This window comes from Myotis davidii, unplaced genomic scaffold (assembly GCF_000327345.1).
Source record: "Myotis davidii unplaced genomic scaffold, ASM32734v1 scaffold77, whole genome shotgun sequence".
In the NCBI taxonomy this organism is placed as follows: Eukaryota; Metazoa; Chordata; class Mammalia; order Chiroptera; family Vespertilionidae; genus Myotis; species Myotis davidii.
The window spans coordinates 921,814-944,420 of NW_006289713.1; the positions used below are offsets into that span (position 1 = coordinate 921,814).

Here is a 22,607-nt window from a genome sequence, read left to right on the forward strand (position 1 = left end):
TAGAACTAGAAACTGGCTCATTGTCCCCCCCCCAGAACTAGAAACCAGCTCAGTGTGCCCCCCTGAAATAGAAACCGGCTCAGTGTTCCCCCCAGGACTAGACAGCGGCTCAGTGTGCCCCCCAGAACTAGAAACCGGCTGTGCCTCATAGGGGCCTCAGAACAGAATCTCTTGGCATTCACTGTTCATGTGACAGCCTCACAATTTCTACTAAACCCTTGCCCCACCTGTAGTGTTTTATTTGCTTAACAGTTCCTTTACTTTTTTAAAAAAATACATTCTTAAAGAAAGGTTTATTTCTCTGTCATGAGTGAAACCCAGTATGAGTCACCATAAATGAAAGATTAACACTTTAAGTACCAAAAGCATAAAATGTATTTATTGGCGTACCCCGTCTCATGGGCTCCTACCTTGTTCTGGGAAGAGCTAGCTCAAAAAGAGTCCCACCCTGTCTAGTCCCTTCCCTACCCCCGCCCCCAGAAGGCTCCCCATACACCTGGCTTCACTCCCTGGGGCATCCTGGGGGAGTCGGGGTGCTGGTGTCCCAGCGGGGAGATAGCCTCTGAATTGTGGTAAACAAGGACTCTCTCCGCCACCCTTCCTGCATTTGGCCTAAATGATTCCTGGGGCAGCCTGGGGCATTTTTGAAGGGAGCGTTTTCAGTTTGGGTCCAAGAAAGGGGTTACCGCCGACATCAGCAAGGACTGGTGAGACTGGGTCTGATGTGAACAGCGTTGATCCCAGCATAAGGCGGGCAAATTGTGCCCATGTTACTCAGCTCTTCCAGAGCCAGGCCTCTCGCTTACTCGGGCGTCAGCTCCAGAGGGGTCTGGGTTCAGAGGTAGAATTTCCTGCTTGAGCCCTGTGTGTGGTTGCCATCTGGCCCCCTCATGTTCTGCCCTGTCTGCAGCTCCTGCCCCAGGTGCCCTGGGGGGAATTAGCAGAGAAGGTACCAGAGGGGTCGGATGTGCCAGCCACCTGTTACACAGATGTCAGTCAGAACCACGCGTACCCTTCATACATAAACCCCTTAAGGACCAATAAGATGGGTAAACGTTCAGTTTTCTAAGAAAGAAACAGGCCATTCAGAAAGGAAGCAGTATGAGGACAGAAACACAAAGCATGTTCACACTTGCCAGTTAGTGATGAGAGAAGGAAACAATGTTTTGTTTGCCTGTCAGATTTGCTGTCCAGTGGGCAGACACGTCCCCACAGTGCTGCTCAGTGCAAAAGCCTTATGGGTTTTCTTGGGCCCTTTTGGCAGAACCTGCCCTGAGACTCAAAAATGTGCACATGCTCCACCATTCTACTTTTAGCAATTTAGCCCGCAGACGGTGAAAGGCACATGGCCATGGGGTCAGTGGGAACACGGAGGTGGAAGCCACCTAGGTATCTAATGGTGTGGAATTGGTCAAGTAAATTGCAGGCTGTGGTACTGCCCACACTACTGTTCACTTGTTCGGTCAATCAGCAGAAAAGCACTGAAAACCTCCTGTATACCAGGCACTATTCCAGGCTCTGGGGCTCCTACAGTGAAGGAAATAGACAACACTCCAGCCTAATGGGAGGTGAGAGAGGACAGACGGACGGACAGACTGATGGATGGGATAATATGTTTGATAGTGGTGAGGGGTAAGGGGGCTCAGGACAGGCATCCCTGAGAAGAAGACAATGAGGGGAGACCTGAAGGGGAAGCTGCGGACCTCTGGGACAGACACTCGGGCAGAAAGAACAGGGTGTGCCCCGTGGCCCTGCGAGGGGAGCTGGCCTGGTGGTCCCAGGAGCAGCAAGGAGACAGACTGAGAAGGTGAGAGGGAAGCAGGCTGCTCATGGGAAGCCAGGGTCGAGTTTGATCAGAGGAATCCCTTCAGTTGTGAAATGACCCCTCTGTGGAGCATGCTCTGTGGGGGACAAGAGCTGAAGCAGGGGGACCAGTAGACCACTGTCACCATTGACCAGCAGAAGGATAGCAGCTGCACCAGGGACAAGCAGTGTAGTGGGAGAAGTCGTCTGATGCTGGACACAGTGAGAGCTTTGGAAAGGAAAATAGTATGAACCTACATCTACTGTTTCCAGGAATTTTAGCAACAACCTTCCCTGGGACATCCAGACGGGTGGGACCATTTGTCCTTACAGATTCTTGTGGGCTCAGTTGGCCCCGTGCACAGGTATGAAGTAGAAGGTAAAAGCCGATGAATAAATTGATGCAATTACCTGGAAATGCTGGCTTTATCTCCTAAGCGGAACCTACACAAAACGCTGGGACACTGCATTTCCTCTCCTGGCCACGTGCTTGATGGAGACACATGCACACGTGTCCCCAAAGACTGGCAGGAGCATCCACAACAGCACTGCTTGTGCCAGTCACAGTCCAGAAACAACCAGAATGCTCGCCAGCCGAGGCTCAGTGGCACGCCCTGAGAATGGGAAAGCGACGGCCCCCCACCTCCCGGACTCCGGGGCAAGGTGCAGAGCAGCAGCCAGACGCAGGACCTGTTGGATTCCATTTACATCAAGTCAAGTTCGTGAGGGGAGCTGACCTCGGTGTGAGAAGTCAGGCTGTCTGTGGGAGGGGAGACTGCCTCAGAGCGGCTTCTGGGGACACAGTTCGTGCAGGTCACTGTGCTGGGTCCTTATAATTTCAGGCCCTTTTCTATATGTGTGTCAGAGTCTGTTAAAAGGTGACTTTAAAAAAATGTTTACAGTTTTAAAAATCTGTGCTTAAAAAAGGCTTGGAAGGATGGTCAACAAAAATTGAATAGAGGTTATCTCCGGAGAATAAGGTTATGGGTGATTTTTATTTTATTTTTACTATTTCCTTTGTGTAGAGAATTTCTAGGACCTTTCATACGTGTGTCTGTGTCTATGTTGGCATACACACATGTACACATGTATTAGGTTAGGTTTACTAGCAGTCTGATGCAGCCAGGGCTTCGACAACTATCCAGTAACCGATACCAAGGAGCTCAAAAACTCCACCCAATCAAGCATGTCAAGAATAAAGGGGAATATTTGTTAATTGAATGTCATGTTATGTCCTCAGTTATGCTTAATACAAGATAGGCAATTTAGAATTCCCAATTATCCAATTAAAATGCTAATTATTTCCTACCTTGATAAGCCGCTCTCGGGGACAGAGCGAGTGGCTTCTCTCCCATGCTTCACGTCTGCCTGCCGTGACCACCACCGTCTTTCTGCTGTCCTTGCCTCTTGTTGGGTGGATTCTCCCCTTCCAGGGCGTCTGCCTCCCCAAGCCTCTCCCGGGGCACCAGCCCGCCTGAGGCACCGCCACCCTGGGAGTGTGCAGGGCCCTTCGTCCTGGCAGACCCGTCTTCGGCTTAGCTGTGAGCCCAGGCTCTGGAAGGAGTAGCAGAGCAGCAGCCACCCCCAGTGCTTACGGAGCAGGAGCCTTGTCCTGCTGGCAGGTGCTGTCCCAGTCCCTGCAGGCCTGAAACCTGGGAGCCATTGGAGTCAGAAACCGTGCGTGGACTCCAAGCTCCCACACAGATTCAAGGGTTCCCTGACCCCCGCACATGGCCGCTCTGAGTGGAAGTTTTCTCATCTGAGAAGTAAGAAAAGTGCTGCTCTCCAGGAAGGATTGTTGTAAATGCTAAATGTTGCAGGTGGCTGTTTGGTTTTTCTTCTTGGAGGGGCTCTGTCAACCTGCCCCAAGTATCAGACAGAGTAGGCAGCAGGGCCTGCATTGGCTGAGTTCTACATGAGCCCCAAGGCCTGCTCCCCCCTCCCCCACCGCCTCCTCCATCCCCTCCAGTGCAGACCTTTGATCCAGGGTGCTATGGATGGGACCTTGGCAGCAGCGGAGGAGTCGGGAGAGTGGCCTGGGCAGGGAGTGGGGCTAGTGAGTTCTGTTTTCATGCAGTTGTCACTCAGGCCCAGCGCCACATACCCTCCAAGCCCCCGGGGGAGGTCTTGGGTCATAAGATGATGCCAGCTCTGGTCCAGTACTGGGGCAGCGGGGTGGGGGTGAGGGGGTATCAGAGGGGGAGCAGGGAAGGAACTCAAGGAACATCAGGAAGGAAGGAAGCTGCCGCTGGTGGAGACGGCCACTGCAGCCTTGCAGAGGGTCTGGCTCCCTGGTGGTCCCCGTCGGTGCCGTCTCGAAACTGTGCCGTGAGCGCTGCTTTATTAATGCATTTCTGACTTTAGTCCAGGGCTTTAAATCAGCCCCTTCTTGGCAACAGACCATGTGATTGCTACTTGCTTATCTGAAACATGCTCGGAGTCTTGGTGGGGGCTCCCTAGCGTTCTGTGTCTTTCCTTACCCAGAGGTCTGGGGAGCGGAGGGACGGGGCAGGCCCCCACCCCCGCCTCTCACCACTCCTCAGAAGGCCCACAGAGAACTCTGTTAAAGGAGCTGGGACTCTGGGAATGTGGGGGGGTGGGGGGGTAGAGGCATCTGGGAAGAAACCATGTGCTGAGCTGCCCTGGGTCAAGGGAAGCCCCGTGTGCACGTCAGTTTGTCCTGGAGATGCTGCACCTAGAGAGCCTGGCTGTGCTGGGATGGCGGGTATGGGTGTCCGGGCCGTGGATCTGCACATTAATGGCACCTGTGTAAGGTAGTTCTCCAATTATACAGATGAGGAAACAGGCACGGAGGAGCCATACGTACCGCTGGTAAGAGGCAGAGCATCCGTGCGTTGGCGTCGGCGTCAGTGTTGAGCAGTGCCCGTGGAGGCTGGGTGTGAGGCCCAGGGCAGGGCAGTGGAGAACCCACAGGCCCGAGGGCATCCAGGGAGACTGCAGTGACAGCGGCTGGGCTGCCGCCCGGGCCCAGGAAGACACTGCTTGTGGCTTCTAACACCTCAGCCCCACGTTCTGGCCCCTGCCCAGATTCATGACCCTATGTCCTAACTGTCCGCTCTCCTAGGCCCTCTGCTCAGCCCAGTGGCTTCCACCACCCTGCCCACCTCCCTTCCATGCTGATGTTCCTGGCCTGGCCTCCTGGCAGCCTGGCCTGGCCTGGGAGGGGATGAGGTGGCCCACTGCCCCTGCTGACCGCCCTGGCTGGCTCACGCTTGTGCTGATAGCTGGGGATTCTTGCTGCCAGGGCAGCCCTTCTGCCCTTATCTTGGGCAGCTGATGTGATTGTATAGGCCTATGTCTATCTCCTCATCAGATGATCAACCTCAGAGGCAGGAGCTAGGCCCAGAGGGAGGCCCTGTGGTGCTGTCCCTGGAGACACGGTTTCTGCAGGCCTGGGCCCCAGAATTCGCTGTCCCTGCCCATCAGTCATCTCCAGACTCTGACAGATGGGCCTGCCCCTCTGCCTCCTTACTCACAGCACAGACTCCCAGGTTACTCCCAGCTTCTCATTTATGCCTGGACGCAGAGCATTCTCTACCCATGTCCTGCTTGTGAGGAATTTATAGGTGAGGATATTAGAAGAACGGCCATGGGAGGAGAGCTTCAGGGACCACAAAGCAGCAGGGTGTGTGTGAGGCTGCTGGTTCTACATAAAATCTGCCCGACCTGTTACCAAACTGTACTTGTAGGTATTAATTTTTTTCTATGTGTGGATCATCTCCATCTGAGGATTCTGTTACCAGAAGCTCTCAGGGTCTAAGCCTGCTGCTTGCTGTGTCTGACAACTCCTGTGAACTATTTCCGGATCGTGAGTTCATGTTCAGTGTATGTGGGATGTATATATGCATGTGTGTGTGCGTACACATGTGTGTGCCTGTATGTGTGTATATTGTGCTGTGTACGTGTGTGCATGCTGTGTGCCTGTATGTGTGTGCATGTGCACGCCTGCACACACACGTGCACGTGTGCAGATCCTGGCTGGCCTGGGTCGAGGGTGCAGATGTCCAGTTTGGTTTTGTGTCTGCTCCTGCCCAGTGCTCCGGGTGTCGCCAGTCAGGGACCGTTTCCAAACCATGAGGTGGTTCACACCTGAATCTGAACCCCATGGAGGACAGACGTGCTATGAAATCTGAGAGAATGTTCTTTATTTTCCCCAGAGCCCAGGCCGGCTTCCTGATTGCCTCCTGTGATGCTCATCAATTGTCTCCCAGGTCTACACTTTTGCTGAGGGTGCACCCCTGCCAGGGCCCCAGCTTTATGTGGGGGTGGGGCTCAGGTCTAGCCCCCTACCTCTCATGCACCCAAGGGCTTGCTGCTGTCCCCACATGACCGTGGAAGCCAAGGCCTTCAGTTCCCTTCCTTTCTGGCCTCCCTGTTCCTGTCCTGTGACCGCTGCTGATGGGATTTCATGCAGTACCTCCAAGTGTTGGGGAGGGTTTCCAGTTACAGGCTCTGCCCTCACCTCATGTCGTTGTGACTGAGTTTGGCCATAGCTGTGTCCGTCAGAGCTCAGGCCCTGTGGTGCACCCTCTTCTGGCTCCGTTTACCGTATTTGTGTAAAGGTCTGGAGGGTCTCTGCGGCCTCCCGTGGGGACCGGTGGCTCTGCCGCTGCAGTGTGTCCTTGTGACTGTGCCTGCTGAGCGCTCCCGAGCTGTGCGGAGCCTCGAGTCCGCCATGTGGATTGCAAGACATGCTTGGTCGCGTGTCCACTCCTCTCTCCCAACCCCTTGAAAGTCAGAAATATGTCAGACTGGCGTCTTCCGCAGGCCCCTGAGCCACCACACCTGCCCCAGAACTTGGGCGCCCTCCCGTGTCCACAGACAGACCGAGGCCCAGAGGGAGGGTCCGCGGAGGAGTTTGAGCAGAAAGCCTGGGCCCGTGGCAGTCACCTCTTATTGCCACCAAAGCACATCATGCTCACATCATGTTTGTCCTCACGTCATGTTAGGAAAGTTCATTTTAAAACAAATTGGGTGCTGAAGTCCAAATTGAAGAACTTCAGATCCTGTAAACTTCCAGCATGTGGCCCGGCCCCTGCCTTTCAGCCCTTCCTGTGGCTGTGAGTGTCCACGTGGCGGGAGACGGGCCGGTGCGGCGGGGGCTGCGGGTGAAAGCGGGGCGGCCGGTCCTATTTTGGAGCTTCTACAAGCTGTGCCTCTTACTCTCAATCGCTTTTTTCATAAAAGAAAGCAACGAAGGCTGTTTCTCCAAGTAAATTACTTAGTAGAGCAGTGCCTGCTGCTGGGACTGGCTGCAGGAGGGAGCCAGCCCCACCCGTCTCCTCCGGCTGCCCCTTCGCACCCTCTGCCTGCCCTCGGCTTCAACAGAGGCCCGCTGTCCCCCTCACCTCGAGAGCAGCCGTGCACCCTGAGGCGGGCTTCTGTCTGAGCTTCTCTCAAAGCCCAGGGAGCGCCTCGCTCCACGGCGTGTCCAGCTCTGAGTCTCGGTGCCCAGGCAGGAGGGCTGGCTGCATGGAGGGTGCGGCCTGTGGCCACTCTCCCGCTGTGACTTGGTCTTGCCGTCCCACGGCCTCCGGGACTGAGGCTGAAGTCAATGGCAGCCAGCTGGGTGCTCTTGCCGTGACCGGGAACGTGCGCTCTCCTCACCTCCCTGGCAATTCCTGAAATCCTTTCTCTTGAGGAAAGATCTCGCTCACAGATACCCAGCCATGAGGTTCATAGGGCAAATATGCAAGCCGAGCGAACCGACCAACTGCTTCATACCCGATCGATCGTAACAATTATGCATAATTTGTGTTTACAGTGCCTGGAAGGTTAGACTCCTCCATACAGACGTTCTCTGAAACAGGTCTCGGCTGTCAGAGCAGACTCACACAATGCTCCTAGGGCAGTGATGGCGCACCTTTTGAGCTCGGCGTGTCACCATTTTGAAAAATCCTAACTTAACTCTGGTGCCGTGTCACATATAGAAATTTTTTGATATTTGCAGCCATAGTAAAACAAAGATGTATATTTTTGATATCTATTTTATATATTTAAATGCCATTTAACAAAGAAAAATCAACCAAAAAAATGAGTTCGCGTGTCAGAGATGTCAGAGGTTCGCCATCACTGTCCTAGGGCCTCTGTGCTCTGAAGACCGGGAGGCGGGGTGGGGGCAGCACAGCCCTGTGATTGGTCCCCCTGCCTTGGTGGTGGGTGGGCAGGGCAGGGCCCCTGGAGGGCAAGGCCTGAGCTGTTGCCCAGGCTTCAGGAGGGGTGAGGGCAGTCCCCACCATCACCGTGTCTCCAGCTGGGTTCTGTAGAGCCTGGGCCCATGGAGTTCTGGGTCCTATGAAGAGATAAGCCCCCCTCCCAGTTCCTAAGGCATCTGGTAGAGGGAGGGGTAGCATCCTAGCCTCCCCAGAATTCTTGCCATCCTGGCTTCCAAGGGTTCAGCACTGCTGATGTGACGTGGGTGTGGGTGTGGGTGTGGGTGTGGCTGGTGGGGCTTGTCCCAAGTAAGGAGAAGCAGGACCTGCCCCACCCAGGCCCTGCCTCTCTCCACCTTCCTGGAGACCGCCCTGTCCTGCTCCTTCTGCATGTCCCTCGCCCCCATCCTCCAGGCCAATGCCCAGCCGCTCCTGCTGTCTTTCCCCTGCGCCCCTCCCTGCGGTCAGGCCCACTGCCCCCATCACCCTAGGTGAGTCCAGCGCAGGGGCTGGGAGAGCTTTTATGTTCCTCCTTGGCCTTGTCCAGCCCCTCCCAGTGGCAGGGTGTGGCCACTGGACTTGAGAGTCACAGGAAGATACTGCCTCCAGCCCTGCAGAAACTGGCCCCTACGTCATCCCATCTCCCCACAGGGCCAGGGCTGCCCTCGATGGGCCTGGCAGGCTGGGCAGTGCCACAGTGTTGCAGGCAGCAAGCTCCTCTGGCCTTGTCCCCTCCGCACTGACCTCTGTGCTCTGTGGCTTACCCTGGACTTCAGCTCAGCCTCACGGAGCAATGCCGGGGAGCTCAGGCCTCGCAGGGGCCGTGCAGGCTGTGATGACTCAGCACCCTGACTCGTCTCCCCTCTCCTGCAGCCTCTTCGAGCACTACTGCTACTCCCGGGGCGGCATGCGCCACAGCTCCTACACCTGCATCTGCGGCAGGTAAGTGGGCATCCTGGCCACGTAGGGGTGATTGTGGAGGGATTACGGGAAAGGGAGGGGTCCCACCGTTCCCCAGCTCAGATGCACCTGCTCACTCCCATGCCCACACCAGTGCCCACCTAAGCTTAGAAATTACTTCTCCTCCGAAGGCCCCAGGAGCGGAGGTTGACTCTGCCTGCTCTGGGAGTGCTGCGTGGAGGAGGGAGCCTGGCCACCATGGCCTCCCCCCCCTCCCCCACAGGCACACACCCGGCATGTTGGGCTTCTGTGTGGAGTGCGTGCGCATGTGTGTGTGTGTGCGTGTGTGTGTGCGTGCGTGTGTTTATAGGTATGTATTTGAGGGGCATGTCCTGGCTGTGGGTGGCCCCTTTATCCCCTGCCTCTCCGGTCAGATGGTCTGGCCCCACTCAGCCAGGACAGAGCTGGCGATGCAAGCGTCCTCGGCACATGAATAATACATGTGAACGTGTCAGTCCTTGGAAATGTTCTCTGGTAGATAGAGAGAAAAATCATTATTTCTACTTTTATGATTCTGGAGACTCCCAAACAGGGCCATAAATATTACACCCAGGTGAGTTTCTTTCCTTTGGACAGAAGAAAAGTCCTTTTTTTCTTAAAGGCATCGCTCATGAGAAACGTTCTCTTGAGCAGAGGAGCACGAGGCCCGGTGCCGTCTGCGTCCCAGCTGGACTCCCGGCGGCCCGACCGAGCCAGGCCCCTCCCAAGGGACCTCCCCTGTCCCTTCAGCCACCAAGAAAGGAGGCTTCCCCGGGATCCCCATTCTGTTCTTCACACGTGCTGCCCGCACCAGACCCACCCCCAGCACCGGCCCGAGCAGCACCAGCAGGGCAGCCCTGTAGGGGGGCCCTCTCAAGCCGAGAGGCTGCCCCCCAGCGTGTGACTGTAGTGACCGCAGGCTGTGGGCCTGATCCAGCGACCCTTGGCCTCTGCGTCCGGGCATCGTCCTGGGTGTTGGCGCCCAGCCCTGGGGCCTGTGGTGAGGACCAGCTGTTGACCTCCCCTCCCCTCTGCAGTGGTGAGAACTCGGCCATACTGCACTACGGACATGCCGGGGCCCCCAACGACCGGACCATCCGGGACGGAGACATGTGGTGAGTAAGGCCGGCCTGAGCTGCCCTGCCCTGTTCTGCATGTGAAGGGTGGGGCCACGTGGGACCCAACTCAAGAGTGACTAACCCGGGCCTCTGGGTTCCACCCTACGAGGGCCTACCGCAGCAAGGCCTGGTCCTGCTCTGGCCCCAGGCTCCTCTGCCACAGTCACCGGCCTGTGTGGTGCCCCCTCTCCAGGAGCAAGGGAGCACCGAGGGTCGGGGACCGGTGCTGCGGGGCTTGGGGACCTGGGAGGGGGGCTCTCTGAAGAGGGAGCCCTCTGATCTCTTACATTAGCGCCAACACACTGACGCCTCTGTCTCGGTGCTGGGGGTGGGGGTGAGGGGGGCACCTCTGCCCCTCTGCCCCTCTGAGACTTGGCAGCCTCGGCCGCAGGACATTAGTGCAGGAGGTTGGAGGTGCTGCTTCGCCCCACAGCTGTTCACGTGCCTTTTCTGAGCAGTTTGATGTGTTCCCAGCTCCTCGTGGAGCCATGACTAAGCAGTGTGGGTGGGACCCTCGGATCTGGGCCTGGGCCCCACCTTGCTGGGCCTCTGCTCCGGGCCTTGGGAGGGGTCTGTGGGTGTCTCTCAGACCTGGACCAGGCCCCCATCTCCTGCCCTCTTCACCTCCCAGACATCAGGCGGGCCAGTCCCTGCTGCCATAGGGCTTCCGAGAGCCGCCCAGAGGCCACAAGCCCCACAGGCTGGCCTGTCGTGGCCTTCGACATCGTGCTGTGGCCATGGACCACAGGTGAGGGCAGCGTGGGGCATGTTCACTGTCCCTCCCGGGTCTTTGGAGCCTTTCCCTCCTGCTGCTGAGGCACCGGAGCAAGGCTCCCCCTGCTGGCGTCCAGGCAGTGCCGGGCTTCCTCTCCATGCGTGCCCTGCTCGTCTGTCCCCGAGCTGGAGTTCCAGACCCCTGCCTCATGCACGTGTGACCCAGCCCTACAGCAAGGAGTGGGGAGCCTGTGCCCGGGGGCCCCCAGCCATGTCCACCAGGGGCATGAACGAGAGGCGTGCTCTGAGTTGTCACTGCCAAGTGTTTGGGGGAACCTACTGTGTCCCAGGGTCCCCCTCCCACAGGGCATACCAGGCTTTGTGACTGGCCAAGGCTCTTCAGTCACCCGGGGTCAGTAGCTGGACGGGATGGTCTGTCTCAGGCCACAGTTGGTAGGAGCCCAACTCAGCCCTCAGGAAGGAAACAAACCTTCTCTGAGCCTCAGTTTACGCATCTGTGAGTGGAGGTAGCACACACCTCTCGGGACTGCGTGGTGCAGAAACCACGTGTGCCCCCTCCTCGGGGGCCTGGGCCCGGAGCCCTGCTGCTCTCTGTGACCGTCTTTGAGTGTCCAACAGCCCCGGACCGAGGGCGTGCAGCCTGGACAGGCCCTCCCCTGGACCTGGCACCAGAGGCACCCTGCTCCCACAAGTGACCACGTGCAGGCGAGGTCACTGAGACACAGGAGAGGACCAGGTCCAAGTGCAGGGCCAGGGGGTTTGGGAAGGGTTGGCTGCCTCAGACTTGGCTCAGCTGGTGACTGAGGAAACGGAGGGGCCGGCCCTGCCCCCTGGGCCTTGGCTGAGCACTGTTGGCCCCTAGGAGAGACCGCCTGGCCTCTTCAAGGACTCTTGACTCCTGTAATGTTTCCTGATGTTCTTTGACTCTGTTGCCCATTCTGGCTGGGAGGACAGAACGTGGGAAGCCAGGCCCCAGGCAGGGTCTGGGTCCGGCCACAACAATGGTCCCAGCTGTTCCGGGGCAGCCCTGGCCAGCCGGAGGGCGGGAGTGTTTCTCTCTGAGCCCGGCACACCCAGAGGAAGTGGCTGCTTCTCCGCTCCCGTCTTGATTTGCCCCAGGGAGTGTCTTCACCCGGGAGAGCCCGTCCCAGCTCTGATCCTGGGGTGGACCCCGCCGGGTGGACCTGGCTGACCAGGGCTCAGCAGACATCAGGCCTCCCCCCAGCCCAGGTGCTGTGCCCTCAGTCCTCCTGGGCAGCACTGGCACCTGCGTCTCCTGGTCACAGCTTTAGAGACAGAAGTGATCCAAGGAATCCCTTGGATGTTAATGCCAAGCCCAAATTGGTGATTTTATTTTTCTAGTGCCAACTTTGAAATGTAGCCAGTAGAATAATTATGAGTTTATTATAGTCAATTTATTATGAAGCATTTAGAACAACATGTTTTGTTGATTACTGCTTTGGCCAGATTGCTGGCAGCGTTTATAAGCCATTGTTTTATTGAAATTGATCTGTCGCGCGCCCACTGCATTTGGTAAATAATAAATCACTCTGTTATCCCAACATAAAAGCCATGGCACTTCGTCATAAGGTATGAAACCAAAATATGAGCAGAGTGCAGAATGCTTCCTGAAGCGAATCTCCCAGAGCAGGGACGCTCTGTGTCCCAGCCCCTCGGTGTCTGCCAAAAATGCCCCCAAAATACCTTAACACAGGGGCTGTTTGGGGGGCGGAACTGGTCCAGGGGAGTCAGACTTGACCGGATAAGGTGGGGAGTGGGGAGTGGGTGCTGAGTGCACCAGCCCTTTCTATCCCTCTCCCCAGAGTCCTAGACACCCTCCCCACCCCCACTCCCCCCCACACACACCACACACACAGGGAGCCTGAGAGAGGCAGGGCTGTGTGATAATGAGCACAGAGGGTCCCCAGTTCAAGTCCCTGCCTTCCCCAGCTGAGTGGCCGTCCCTCCGCCTCAGTTTCTCTGTCGTCATTGGGGGTAACATAGCACGTAGCTCTGGGAGGATTCAGTGACAGTAGTGCTAAGCGTGGAGCCTGCCCAGCGTAGCCCTAGGCAGGTAAGAGCTGCAGCACAGTGGCCACCTCCCCCGAGCCAGCAGGTCGGGGCTTCTCCTCCCTGTGCTCCGGCAGCTAGTTCCCAGACAAGCTGGAGGTGAGAGCCACCAGGCCCGGTGTGTGCACAGATAGCCCTCGAGTCACGTGGTGTGCCTGCTTCGTGTTTTCAGCCCCCGAACTGTGCTCTGGGTGCGTGCCAGTGGAGCCTGAGCTGGCCAGGCCCATCTCCCATGCCTCTGTCCTTTCAGTACCAGGAGCTTCCCTGGAGCCGGCCATGGCCCCTGTCAGCCGCAGTCAGCACCCTGGAGATTGGGGCCTGTAAGTTCTAACCCCACCGCAGAACCTCAGAATTGTCACCCGAGAACTGCACAAAGCATTTCAAGGCCCACACCTCACCCCATGCCAGCTCCTTATCACCTGCACCGTCCTCTGCGCCCTCCTGCACTTGCCCAATCCTCCCAAAACAGCCTGGCCTTTGGAAACTGGAGCCTCCAAAGTGGGTGGAGGTGCCAAGAACTGGCATGCTGCCCGTGCGCCACTAGGGGGCGCAAGTGTCCATGTTTAAATCCACTGGGAAGCAGTGCACCTAGAGTTGGGCCCACTCTTGTGCTGGACTTGGGGGATTTGAGGCCATCCTTGTGGCACCCCGCCTCTCCTGGTCCTGTCAGCAGGTTCACCCCTCGGGACAGGAGGGAAGGTGTGCTTCCAATGGGCTCTGATTTGGAAAACAGCTGGGACACCCCTCCTCACCCGCCACCTCCATCTGATCATGCGGAGGAGTGGTCCCTGGGGTAGGATGCCCTGTGGCCCTTCTCAGAACCTTCAAAGCACCATCTAAGGATTCGCAGGCCTGGGTTGCCCAGCTGCAGGCAGGATGTGGGTGGTGGGTAGTGAGCCAGACCTGCCAGCACTGGCCGGAAGAGGGCAGCACAGTCTCGGGACATGTGGGCTGGGCCTTCTCCCTGCTGGCTTTGGTCTTCTGTGTCCTGGGGGCTGGGAGGGGTGCGGCCAGCCCAGTGAGGGGAAGAGACCGCTCCCAGCCTCACACTTAGCAGCCAGCCTTTCCTGCTCCAGCCCTGTCATGGGACTAGGGCCCCATCTGTCTCCTTGCCCCGATTATGGCAGCCTGAAGCCCAGCTCTCACATGCCTTGCCCTGCTGACCAGAGAAGAGGGGGGCACCGCTCACATCCACCAAAGCCCCACTTCTCTTTGCCCAGACACGTAAGAGCTACCAGTTTCCTCCCTTGAAGACACCTGAACCCAGGCCGGCACGTAGGTGGTATGTGCTGCTCCTCCCGCTGCCCATGGCACATCCCCGAGCTGAGGTGGCATCAGAGCCCGTCTCCACCAGCTGCCCCGAGCTGCCTGCCCTTCCCTCCGGCAGATGAAGGGTCATGGCCAGGGCAGGCTCTTTTCCCAACTGGCCACCCTGTTCCTGCTAATAGCGCTGTTACCAGCTGGCTCCTTCCTGCCCCTTTTCTCAAGTTAGTTCCCTGCTAATTCCACAGCTTTTATGTGGCCTGGACATTCGTTTAAACTGCTTGGGAAGCTCACCCTCAGCTTGCCCCCTCTGTCTGTGGACAGCAGCCTGTGTCTCTGTCACAGACATCCATCACCCTGTCGGCTGCTTGGTCTGATATCTGCCTGGTGCCTGCACACTGCGGCCTGCAGAAGTGCAGATCTGGGCTGGGGTGGGGGGCCTATGCGTCCCTCTTTTCGTGGTGCCTGATGCCCCAGTGGGCTTTACAGGACGAGTGTCACCCCCAGGCCAGGCCAAGTCCAGCCCAGGCCCCTCTACCTTCCTTTCCTTCAGAGGGACACCTGATTGTCCCCAGCCGCCCCATCCTGAGGATCACAAGATCTAAAGGGGACGCCTAGTCCTCAGGTGGGCACAGGGCATGGTCAGCCATCTGTCCAACCCCGTGGCCGTTGCCTGCAGGATCCTGTCCGGTGAGCAGCACCATTCGTGCACACACGCACCGGGCTCCACCAGGCACCCTGACCATGTGCTTTCTCCCCATCCGTTCAGTGTATGTTTCTGACCCACACCCCACTCAGATGACGTCACAGCCCAGTGTGAAAAGCTCTGGCCCAGACGGCCGGGTGCACAGACACCACGGGACACTGCTGACCAAACAGTGAAGCGCAGCATGTGCTGCGCACGTGACGCCGACTCACTGCCGCCCCCACGGAGGCCGCTGCCCTGCTCCCAGCCCTGGCCCCACTGTGCTGCGGTGGCAGCAAGCCCTAGGGCTGGGCAGCCACTGGTCCCACCCACACACCAGGCCAGGTGCCTGCAGTGTCCTTCCTGGGGACGTGGCCCACATTGCTGCTCTGCTCCTGCCCTGTCCCCTGTAGAACAGACCGCAGTTCTTTCCAGACACTCGGGAGGCCCCAGCCCGCACCTGCTCTTGCCCCCAAATGTGCTGGGATTGCTGGCCGTGGGAGCTGCTGCTTGGCTTTCCTGTCTTCCTGCCCCTCGAGGGCAATGTCGCGAGGCTGGGTTGGGGAGCAGGGGTGCCCGAAGGCACTGGGGAGAGGTCTACTTGGTGGTCAGCCGGTGGCCCAGAGGGAGCCTCCAGAACTCCAGTGCTGGTCTTTGCCCCATGGGCACCCCTGGGCTTGGCACTCACAGAGCGTCTGGCTGGGAGTGGGCGGCTGGCTCCGGGGCCTCTCTGCAGGGGCTGCCCACTGCGGCCCATAAGCTGGAAGTGACCGGCACGCCTTCCTTTCTGTCTCACGCTAAGGTCTGTAGGGAAGCGAGGGTTTCCTGCTGCTCAGAAATCCCCTGGCCTGGCCTCGAACGCACACTGGGTGGCTGCAAGTTGGGGTCTGAAGTGCTCCTGTCCTCGGGGCTGGGTGTATGCGTGCACACACGTGCGTGTGCGCATCAGTCTTGGGTGAGAGGTAGCGAGTGTTGGCCACAACTCAGGAGGTTAAAATGAAGCTACGTGCTGAGTGCAGAGTGGCCCTTGTGTAAGCACTGCAGCCTTCCCCCAACTGCTCCCAACCTCGTCACTGGCCAAGTCAGCTTTTAGGCCGCCTGCCTGAGGGCCGGCTGGTCCCTGCAGTGGGACCGAGGGAGCTGAGGGGCTGGGGAGGGCTGGGTGGGCCTGTGGTGGCAGGTAGCCCGGGCATGGAGCTGCCCGGGAGGAGCCAGCGGAAGACAGAACCTCTCCTCCCAGCCAGAAATAGAAGCAGATGAACACATGTGAGGAACGGGAGGCCAGCATGTTGCTTGGAGATGTGTAATATCTCCCCAGATGTCTTACATTATCACACACATTCACGCAGCCAAGGATGGTAGGGTTCCTGGTGGTGTCTCCAGGCAGCCAGGGAGGAGGGACCCTGCGTCCTCGGCTGAGCCAAAGTATGACTGAATTCTCCATCGTCAGCTTGCGTTCAGAGGACGGGTGAAGTGGACACAGAGGAGTTAGCGGGAGATGATTTATAAAAGAGATGGCTTTCGTCCCTGGTTCCAGAATGGCTTGAATCTGAATAACTCATGTGTGCAGGAACTCCGGGGGGGGCGGGGGGGGGGTTTTTTTTTTTTTTTTTTTTTTTTTTTTTTTTTTTTTTTTTTTTTTTTTTTTTTTTTTTTTTAAGCAGAAAGATAGGGAACTGAGAGCACGAAAATAGACTTGAGCCCCGTGCTTGCGCGTCGCTGGGCAGGATGGAGCTGCCGGCTGCTTGTGCACTTCCTTCTCCAGAAAGCGGATGATTTTAAAACAAAAAATACAGCTGAGGCCTTGGAGAATCTCAGTGATAAGGCCAGGCCGGCCGAGTCCCTCCATGCACCCACACCCCGTGTTCTCTGGGTGTTGAGCAGAGCGGGGGACTCGGTCGTCTTGTCCGCCTGGGAAGCCTCGTTTTCATTGTTAGGTGTCTGTAGCATCTGTGTGCTCTGGGGCTTCCTGGTGGTTTAAACAGTGCGATTTCTGTGTTTCCTTGAGATCCGCGCCCGGGGTGCTGCTGCAGGGCGCCTTCTGATGTGGCGGCCCCGGCATCTGTGTCCCCCACGCTCCTGTCTTACATCCATTCCTGCATATTCTTAAACAACAAGCCACAAACCATTTTCTTTTCTTGCCTCCGAGGAACCCGGATGAAAATGCTCTGCTCCCGGGTGACACTGGCCCAGGGCCCCACACAGCTCTGTCCCATGCCTGCCTGCACGTGGGCCCCGAGAGGACACAAACCTGCAGCACTGTGGCTGTCCCCATTTTAAAGGCGGGAACACTGAGGCTCTGAAGGCCAAGTGCTGGAGCCAGGACAGGAGAACCCATCTCTGTCTGGTCTCTCAGCTGATGACCCCCGACTCAGAGCCTCAGTAGTTAGAGGAAATATGTGCCCATCTTCCCGGCCAGCCCTGAGCAGGAGTCAACCTGCAAGGAGCGGCTGGCCCAAACCTGTTGCATCTGCAGCCTCCTGACGAACAGGTGCCCGGGCGTTTCTGTTCAGGGCCTCTCTGTTTTATCATCCCGGCTCCCACACTGGGCATGGGCGGGTCATCTCAAGTGAGGCCCAGGGCCCCCTCGATCCTGTGACTTTGACCTAACCCACAGGTCCCCTGTATGCTGCTGGGGGCTCTTCCCCACCCCTGAGAGTCACCTGAGGTATTATCTGGTGGTTTCTGCACTGTTGACACTGCTTGTGGTGTTTTGCAATTGGAAAAAGACGGGAGATTAAAGGGTGCCCAGCTAGGAACTTTGTATTCCAGCAAAACACCCGGGGATCCTGAGCTTTCAGTGTTTTCCTTTAAAAATCTGTTTTGGTGCTGCCTGTCACGCCATGTGGCCTGCCCCCTGCTCCACGAGCTGGGCTGGAGTCCCCCACTCTACCGTGGGGTAAGGACCCCCAAAGACACATGCAGCTTCTAGAACATTCGTTGAGCGACTGTGTTGACCTTTAGAATTTGGGTTTGGGTGAGAGGCCCTTGCAGGAGTGGAAGGCACGGCTCTGCCCCTGCACTCACTCAGGTTCCCAGAGTATGTGTGGCTGCAGACCGGCCCCCACGGGGAGCTGGCAGCCAGGCACCAAGCCGAGCGGGGCTCCAGCCGGTCACGCACGCCAGACCCTCCATCTCGGCTCCCCCCGGCTCTGTGGTCCGCAGGATCTCAGGCCTGGGGCCAACCATGTCCCTCAGCTTGGTCCCAACCCTGTGAAGGGTGAGGGGCTGGTGGGCGCCCACCCTGTGCTTGCCTTGAGCAGCCTGCCGAGTGCTCCGGTGGGACAAGACAGGGAGGGGCGCTCTGTCTGAGCACCCTACTCCTTCCATCCGGGGCCCTAGTCAGCCTGGTGGCCCAGTGGGAGCCATGCCTGGACCCAGCAGCCCCTGTGTGTTGTCCCACTCCACTGTGGAGGGGGCGAGGGTCCTGAGGCCAGTGTGCACAGTCTGGCAGCAAGGGTGTGGGAGCGCGGCTTAGCCTACTCCTGACGCGGTGCACCAGGGCCCTGTCACGGGATGTCCAGAGGGCAGGTCATCACGGCCTGTCCTCCTGACTCAGCGGCCGGCCCATCTGTCCCAGCACCGACCTGCCACTGCTGGCTTATGCCGCCAGCTCACGGCCTCGTCCATCCTCTGTCTCCACTCCTTCCCTCCGGGCCTGCTGGTCCCGCTCTGCCCCTGGGAACGCTGGGGCTCTGGGCAGCCCATGGGTGGTGTGCGGCTGACCAGGCCCCGGGAAAACCCTGCTGGACGCGGCGGCTGTCCCTCTGTCAGGCCCTGCAGAGCACATCTGTCCATCCGAGCAGGGAGAGGGAAACTGCTCTGGCCAGAGCTGAAGCAGACCTGTTGTTGGGTTTTCACGGAGACGCTGGGCCTGCGAGAGGCAGGCGGTGCGTCTCAGCCCATGTTCCTTGTCAGACAGGTGCGTCCATCCTAAGGGCCCTGTCCAGGCCCACGTACTTTGCCTCTGGGCTGCAGCCATGCCCTGTGCTGGGAGCAGGGCAGTCCTGGGAGGGTCTGTTGGATGCTCACATGGAGGCCAGGTGGTGGAGGGTCCTGGGGACACCTCTCTCCCTCTCTCATTCTCCAAGTGAGCCTCCACAGCCAAGCATCCAGTGCCCAGGGTCTTCCTGCTCGGGGGTCAGAGGTCTCCCGGGACGGGCAGGGCTCCTTTGCTGCTCATGCACCGTGAGAAGACACTGGGGTAGGAGGCCCCCAGCTGCTGCCCGAACTAGTCATAGCGTGAGACGGCGCGGGCTCAGCCCCCTGATGTGCCCTTGAGCGCCGGGTGGGAGGAAGGCGATGGGCAGGGGTGTCCCCAAGCACCCCACTGGCCTCATGCCCTCTTCTCCCCACAGCCTGTTTGACATGGGCGGCGAGTATTACTGCTTCTCTTCCGACATCACGTGCTCCTTTCCTGCCAATGGCAAGTTCACCGAAGACCAGAAGGCCATCTACGAGGCGGTGCTGCGGAGCTGCCGTGCCGTCATGAGCTCCATGAAGCCAGGTGAGGGCAGGGGGCCTGCGGGAGGGCCACCTGGCGTGGGTTGGAGGCGGCGATGTGCCTGGCCCTGCTCTCTGATGTGGGGGGCACCAATGAGAAGCAGGTCTGTCTCGCCTCGCATGAGCAGCCAGTGAGGCTCAGGTGGTGCCGGGTCCCCAGGGCCACGCCTAGAAAGGGGGACAGAGCTGTGAGTCAGAGCTCAGCCCAGGTCGTCCCGTGTGCCATCTGACCTCCACCTGCACATCCCCTGCCTGCCCTGGCCACTGGGGTGTCGGCACGTTCCCTGCCGTGTCCCAGCGCGGAGTTCACGGCAGGCAGGGCTTGGCCAGTTCTGGACACTGGCACCTGGGTGAACGTGCGGTGCCCCCTTGCTCAGGGCCAGCAGCTACACTTTAGTCTGGCGGGCACCGAGTGTCCCTCCAGTGTCAGGGAAACAGGCAGAGGCTGTAGGGCCATGGGGGGCTTGGCCGTGACAGGCCTTGAAGACCCGACTCTGAGCTCATCCTCAGTTGAGTGGGACTGACTGTGGCAGTTGGATTTGCATCCCTCTGAGGAGACTTCATTTTAAAAAGGAAAGAGAGGAAGAGGTCCTGAGCCCGAGTGTGAAAGCCCCACTGGCTTCCTGCCGGCCCAGCACCGGCGGCTCGGCATTTGCTCCACAGCCCCTGTGGCCCCACAGACAGCTGCTGGGGTGACTTACAGCCGAGTGCTGCTTTTGAGGGGCCCTCGGCAACTGTCTTCCGAGGAGGCGCACTGTGAGCAGGATGGTCCCTGCCTGCCCTGGGAGCCCTCCTCCCCCCTTGTTAGAAGCTGGGGAGCCAGGGAGGGGTGCTGGGGGGACGCCCGGCCCCACTCCACACCCTCACTTGTCCAACAAGAACAGAGCGTGGTGATCAAATGAATCCCAGGACGAGCTCAGAAACGTCCCAGTGGAAAGACAAGGAACCCTAACGTCAGCTTCTGTCGGGGACAGTGCTGACGGGACCTGCCTGGTTTCGCAGCTGCATAAGCAAACAGCATCTGTGCTAATTGTCTGTTTGAAAAGCAGCAGTTTGTCCTCATTACTGCGGGGTAACTCCCGGGGGGCTGTCGTGTGAAGACAAGTACAGGATGGGGCGGCAGGGCCCTCTCCTGCGAGAGGAAGGAGGCAGTGAGAGGCAGATCCCGTGCGCTTCAGTCCACGGCGGAGGTGCAGGACAGACTACGCGTCAGCGGCTGGGGAGAAGGAAGTGCTTGCTGTGACCTTTCCGCGCTCTGACCTTTACTATAAGCCGGCATGCACCCCACTGCCTGTAAACACAGCCTCTGTGAAGCCGCCACCCCAAGTGCTGGTCTCCTCTCTTCACACCCCGGGGATGAGCACATTATCAGTCATTTGTGTAAGCATTTCAGATGCAGTGAAAGGGTTCGCCTGGGCTGTTCGGCAAACCCAGTCCCTACAGTCACCCTAGCACTGAGGTTCCCCTTAAACACCCAGGTCTCTTGCAGCCTCACCTCCCACTCCCAGCACCCAGTGCCCCTCCCTCTCCCTCCTTGTTCACCACCCACCCTGGTCACATTGCCTGGGGCTGCAGGGCCCCCTCCTGAGCCCCGCCCCCCAGGCTCCCACACGGGTGGTGCAGACCACGCACTGGGCCCTGGGGCCCTTCATGGTCTGTAGAAGCAGTTGTGTCTCAGTGTGCGTGAGCAACCCTTTTGTCATTCCACGTACAACCTGTGCGGTTGTGTGCAGCTGCCCCCACTTCTGGCTCTGCCCCTGGTGTCAGGGTTCTGGCTGCCTTGGCTCCGAGTGGGCCAGACCACAGGAGAGGATGCTGTGAGAGCCGAGGTGCCGGGTGGGAGAAGGGCACCGGGAGCTGGGCTGGCTCCCATGGCTCCTGTGGCTCCTGTGGCCTGTGGTCACGCACCTTTGCGGGCTCTGTATCCCTCAGTGGGGCAGGGGTTGGACTCTCCTCAGGCCTCTCCTTAAAGATGGCGGGGAGCATGGGGGGTCGGCTGACAGAGGTGCGGGGACAGCGCGCACCCAGACCACGGGTGCTCTCTCGGCAGGAGGGCTGTCTCTGGGCGCCGTGTGGTCCCTCTGGCCTAGGAAGCCCTCCTGCTTTCTATGGGACAGCGGGTGAGTTCCCGCCCACCCTGGCCTCATTTACTCCTGCAGGGCGCTCGGCCAGGGTGCGGGGGGCAGGCGGGGGGGGACACGAGGACACTGAGCAAGGCAGCCACGTTCAACTCAGCATCCAGGCGCCTGCAACTTGGGCACACACTATCCTGCCCTTCTGCAGCAAGAGGGTCCCCAGAGATCCTGGCAGCAGGCAGGGGTCTGAGGGGGTGGGCTGGAGGCCCTCATCCTGGGCCAGCTGAGCCTGCCAGGCAGCTCCCTGCAGCCCACAGGGCCTGCCTTGGGACCCCTGCCCTAAGCCTCCCCTCCTGCACCCCCCAGGGCCTGGCTCATATATCATCCCTGGAGGGCCATTGTCTTAGGATGAAGTGAGCTCTCTGTCTGGAAGTGACTCTGAGGATGCAGCTGAGGAGCTGGGGGAGGGGGGTATCTTGGCTCAGGGCCTCCAAGCCCCCAGGCTGTCACACTCTGGGCAGGAGGCCCCAAGGCTGTGATGGATGCCGCTAAGGCTCTGGGAACCAGCCCCAGCAGAAGGCCCAGCAGGCTCCCAGCTCATCAGGGCAAGGTGTGGTCTGAGGGGGACCAGGTCGTCACAGAAGACCAGCTGGTGACCTGGGGCTACGCTGCATACATACTGGGGCTGGTCCCTCTGAGCCAATAGGCAGGTGATGGGGCACCGACCTAGAGGTTACCCTGCCACCTGGGGTCTGAGTGCACAGAGGGGTGGGGTGGGTGCACATCCAAACCCTGGCCCACTAGGTGACAGCGCTGGCTGCAGGAGAGCCACAAAGACGGCTGGGGTTCATACACAGGCCACACGTGTACCTGGCATGGAGCAGGCATAGGTCCCGCCTCTCAGTGCTCAGAGGCTGTAACCAGGGCACAGCTCTGCCAGTGTGCACGGAGGGGGCAGTCTGGGAGGGCTTCCTGGAGAAAGCTTCGTAGAGAGGCCCACAGGAAGAATGAGAGTGAGTCTGGGAAGGAAGGACCCTTGGAGGGTGGTCCCGGCTAAGGAAGCAGCAAGTGGAGGCACCACTCTCAGCGCTGTTTCCCCGGGAGTGGATGAGGGTGAGGCTAGAGACGGGAGCTGGGCTGAGGGACGAGGGGCTCTGTCCTCGGGACACGGACTGGCCCCGTCTGACCTGTATTCTAAAGAGGTGGCCTAGGTGTCCAGGCCTTAGGCAGGGTGGGGGCGGGT

General features: G+C 58.9%; 1 protein-coding gene across 1 annotated transcript in view; it reads left to right on the forward strand.

The window, feature by feature from the left end:
- Positions 1-22,607, forward strand: part of PEPD (peptidase D) — a 107,834-nt gene that overhangs the window by 75,717 nt on the left and 9,510 nt on the right. The window contains exons 10-12 of the mRNA XM_006762259.2: positions 8,850-8,918; positions 9,953-10,030; positions 19,145-19,293. Coding sequence (XP_006762322.1) covers positions 8,850-8,918; positions 9,953-10,030; positions 19,145-19,293 — 296 coding nt within the window. The remainder of the gene's footprint in view (positions 1-8,849; positions 8,919-9,952; positions 10,031-19,144; positions 19,294-22,607) is intronic.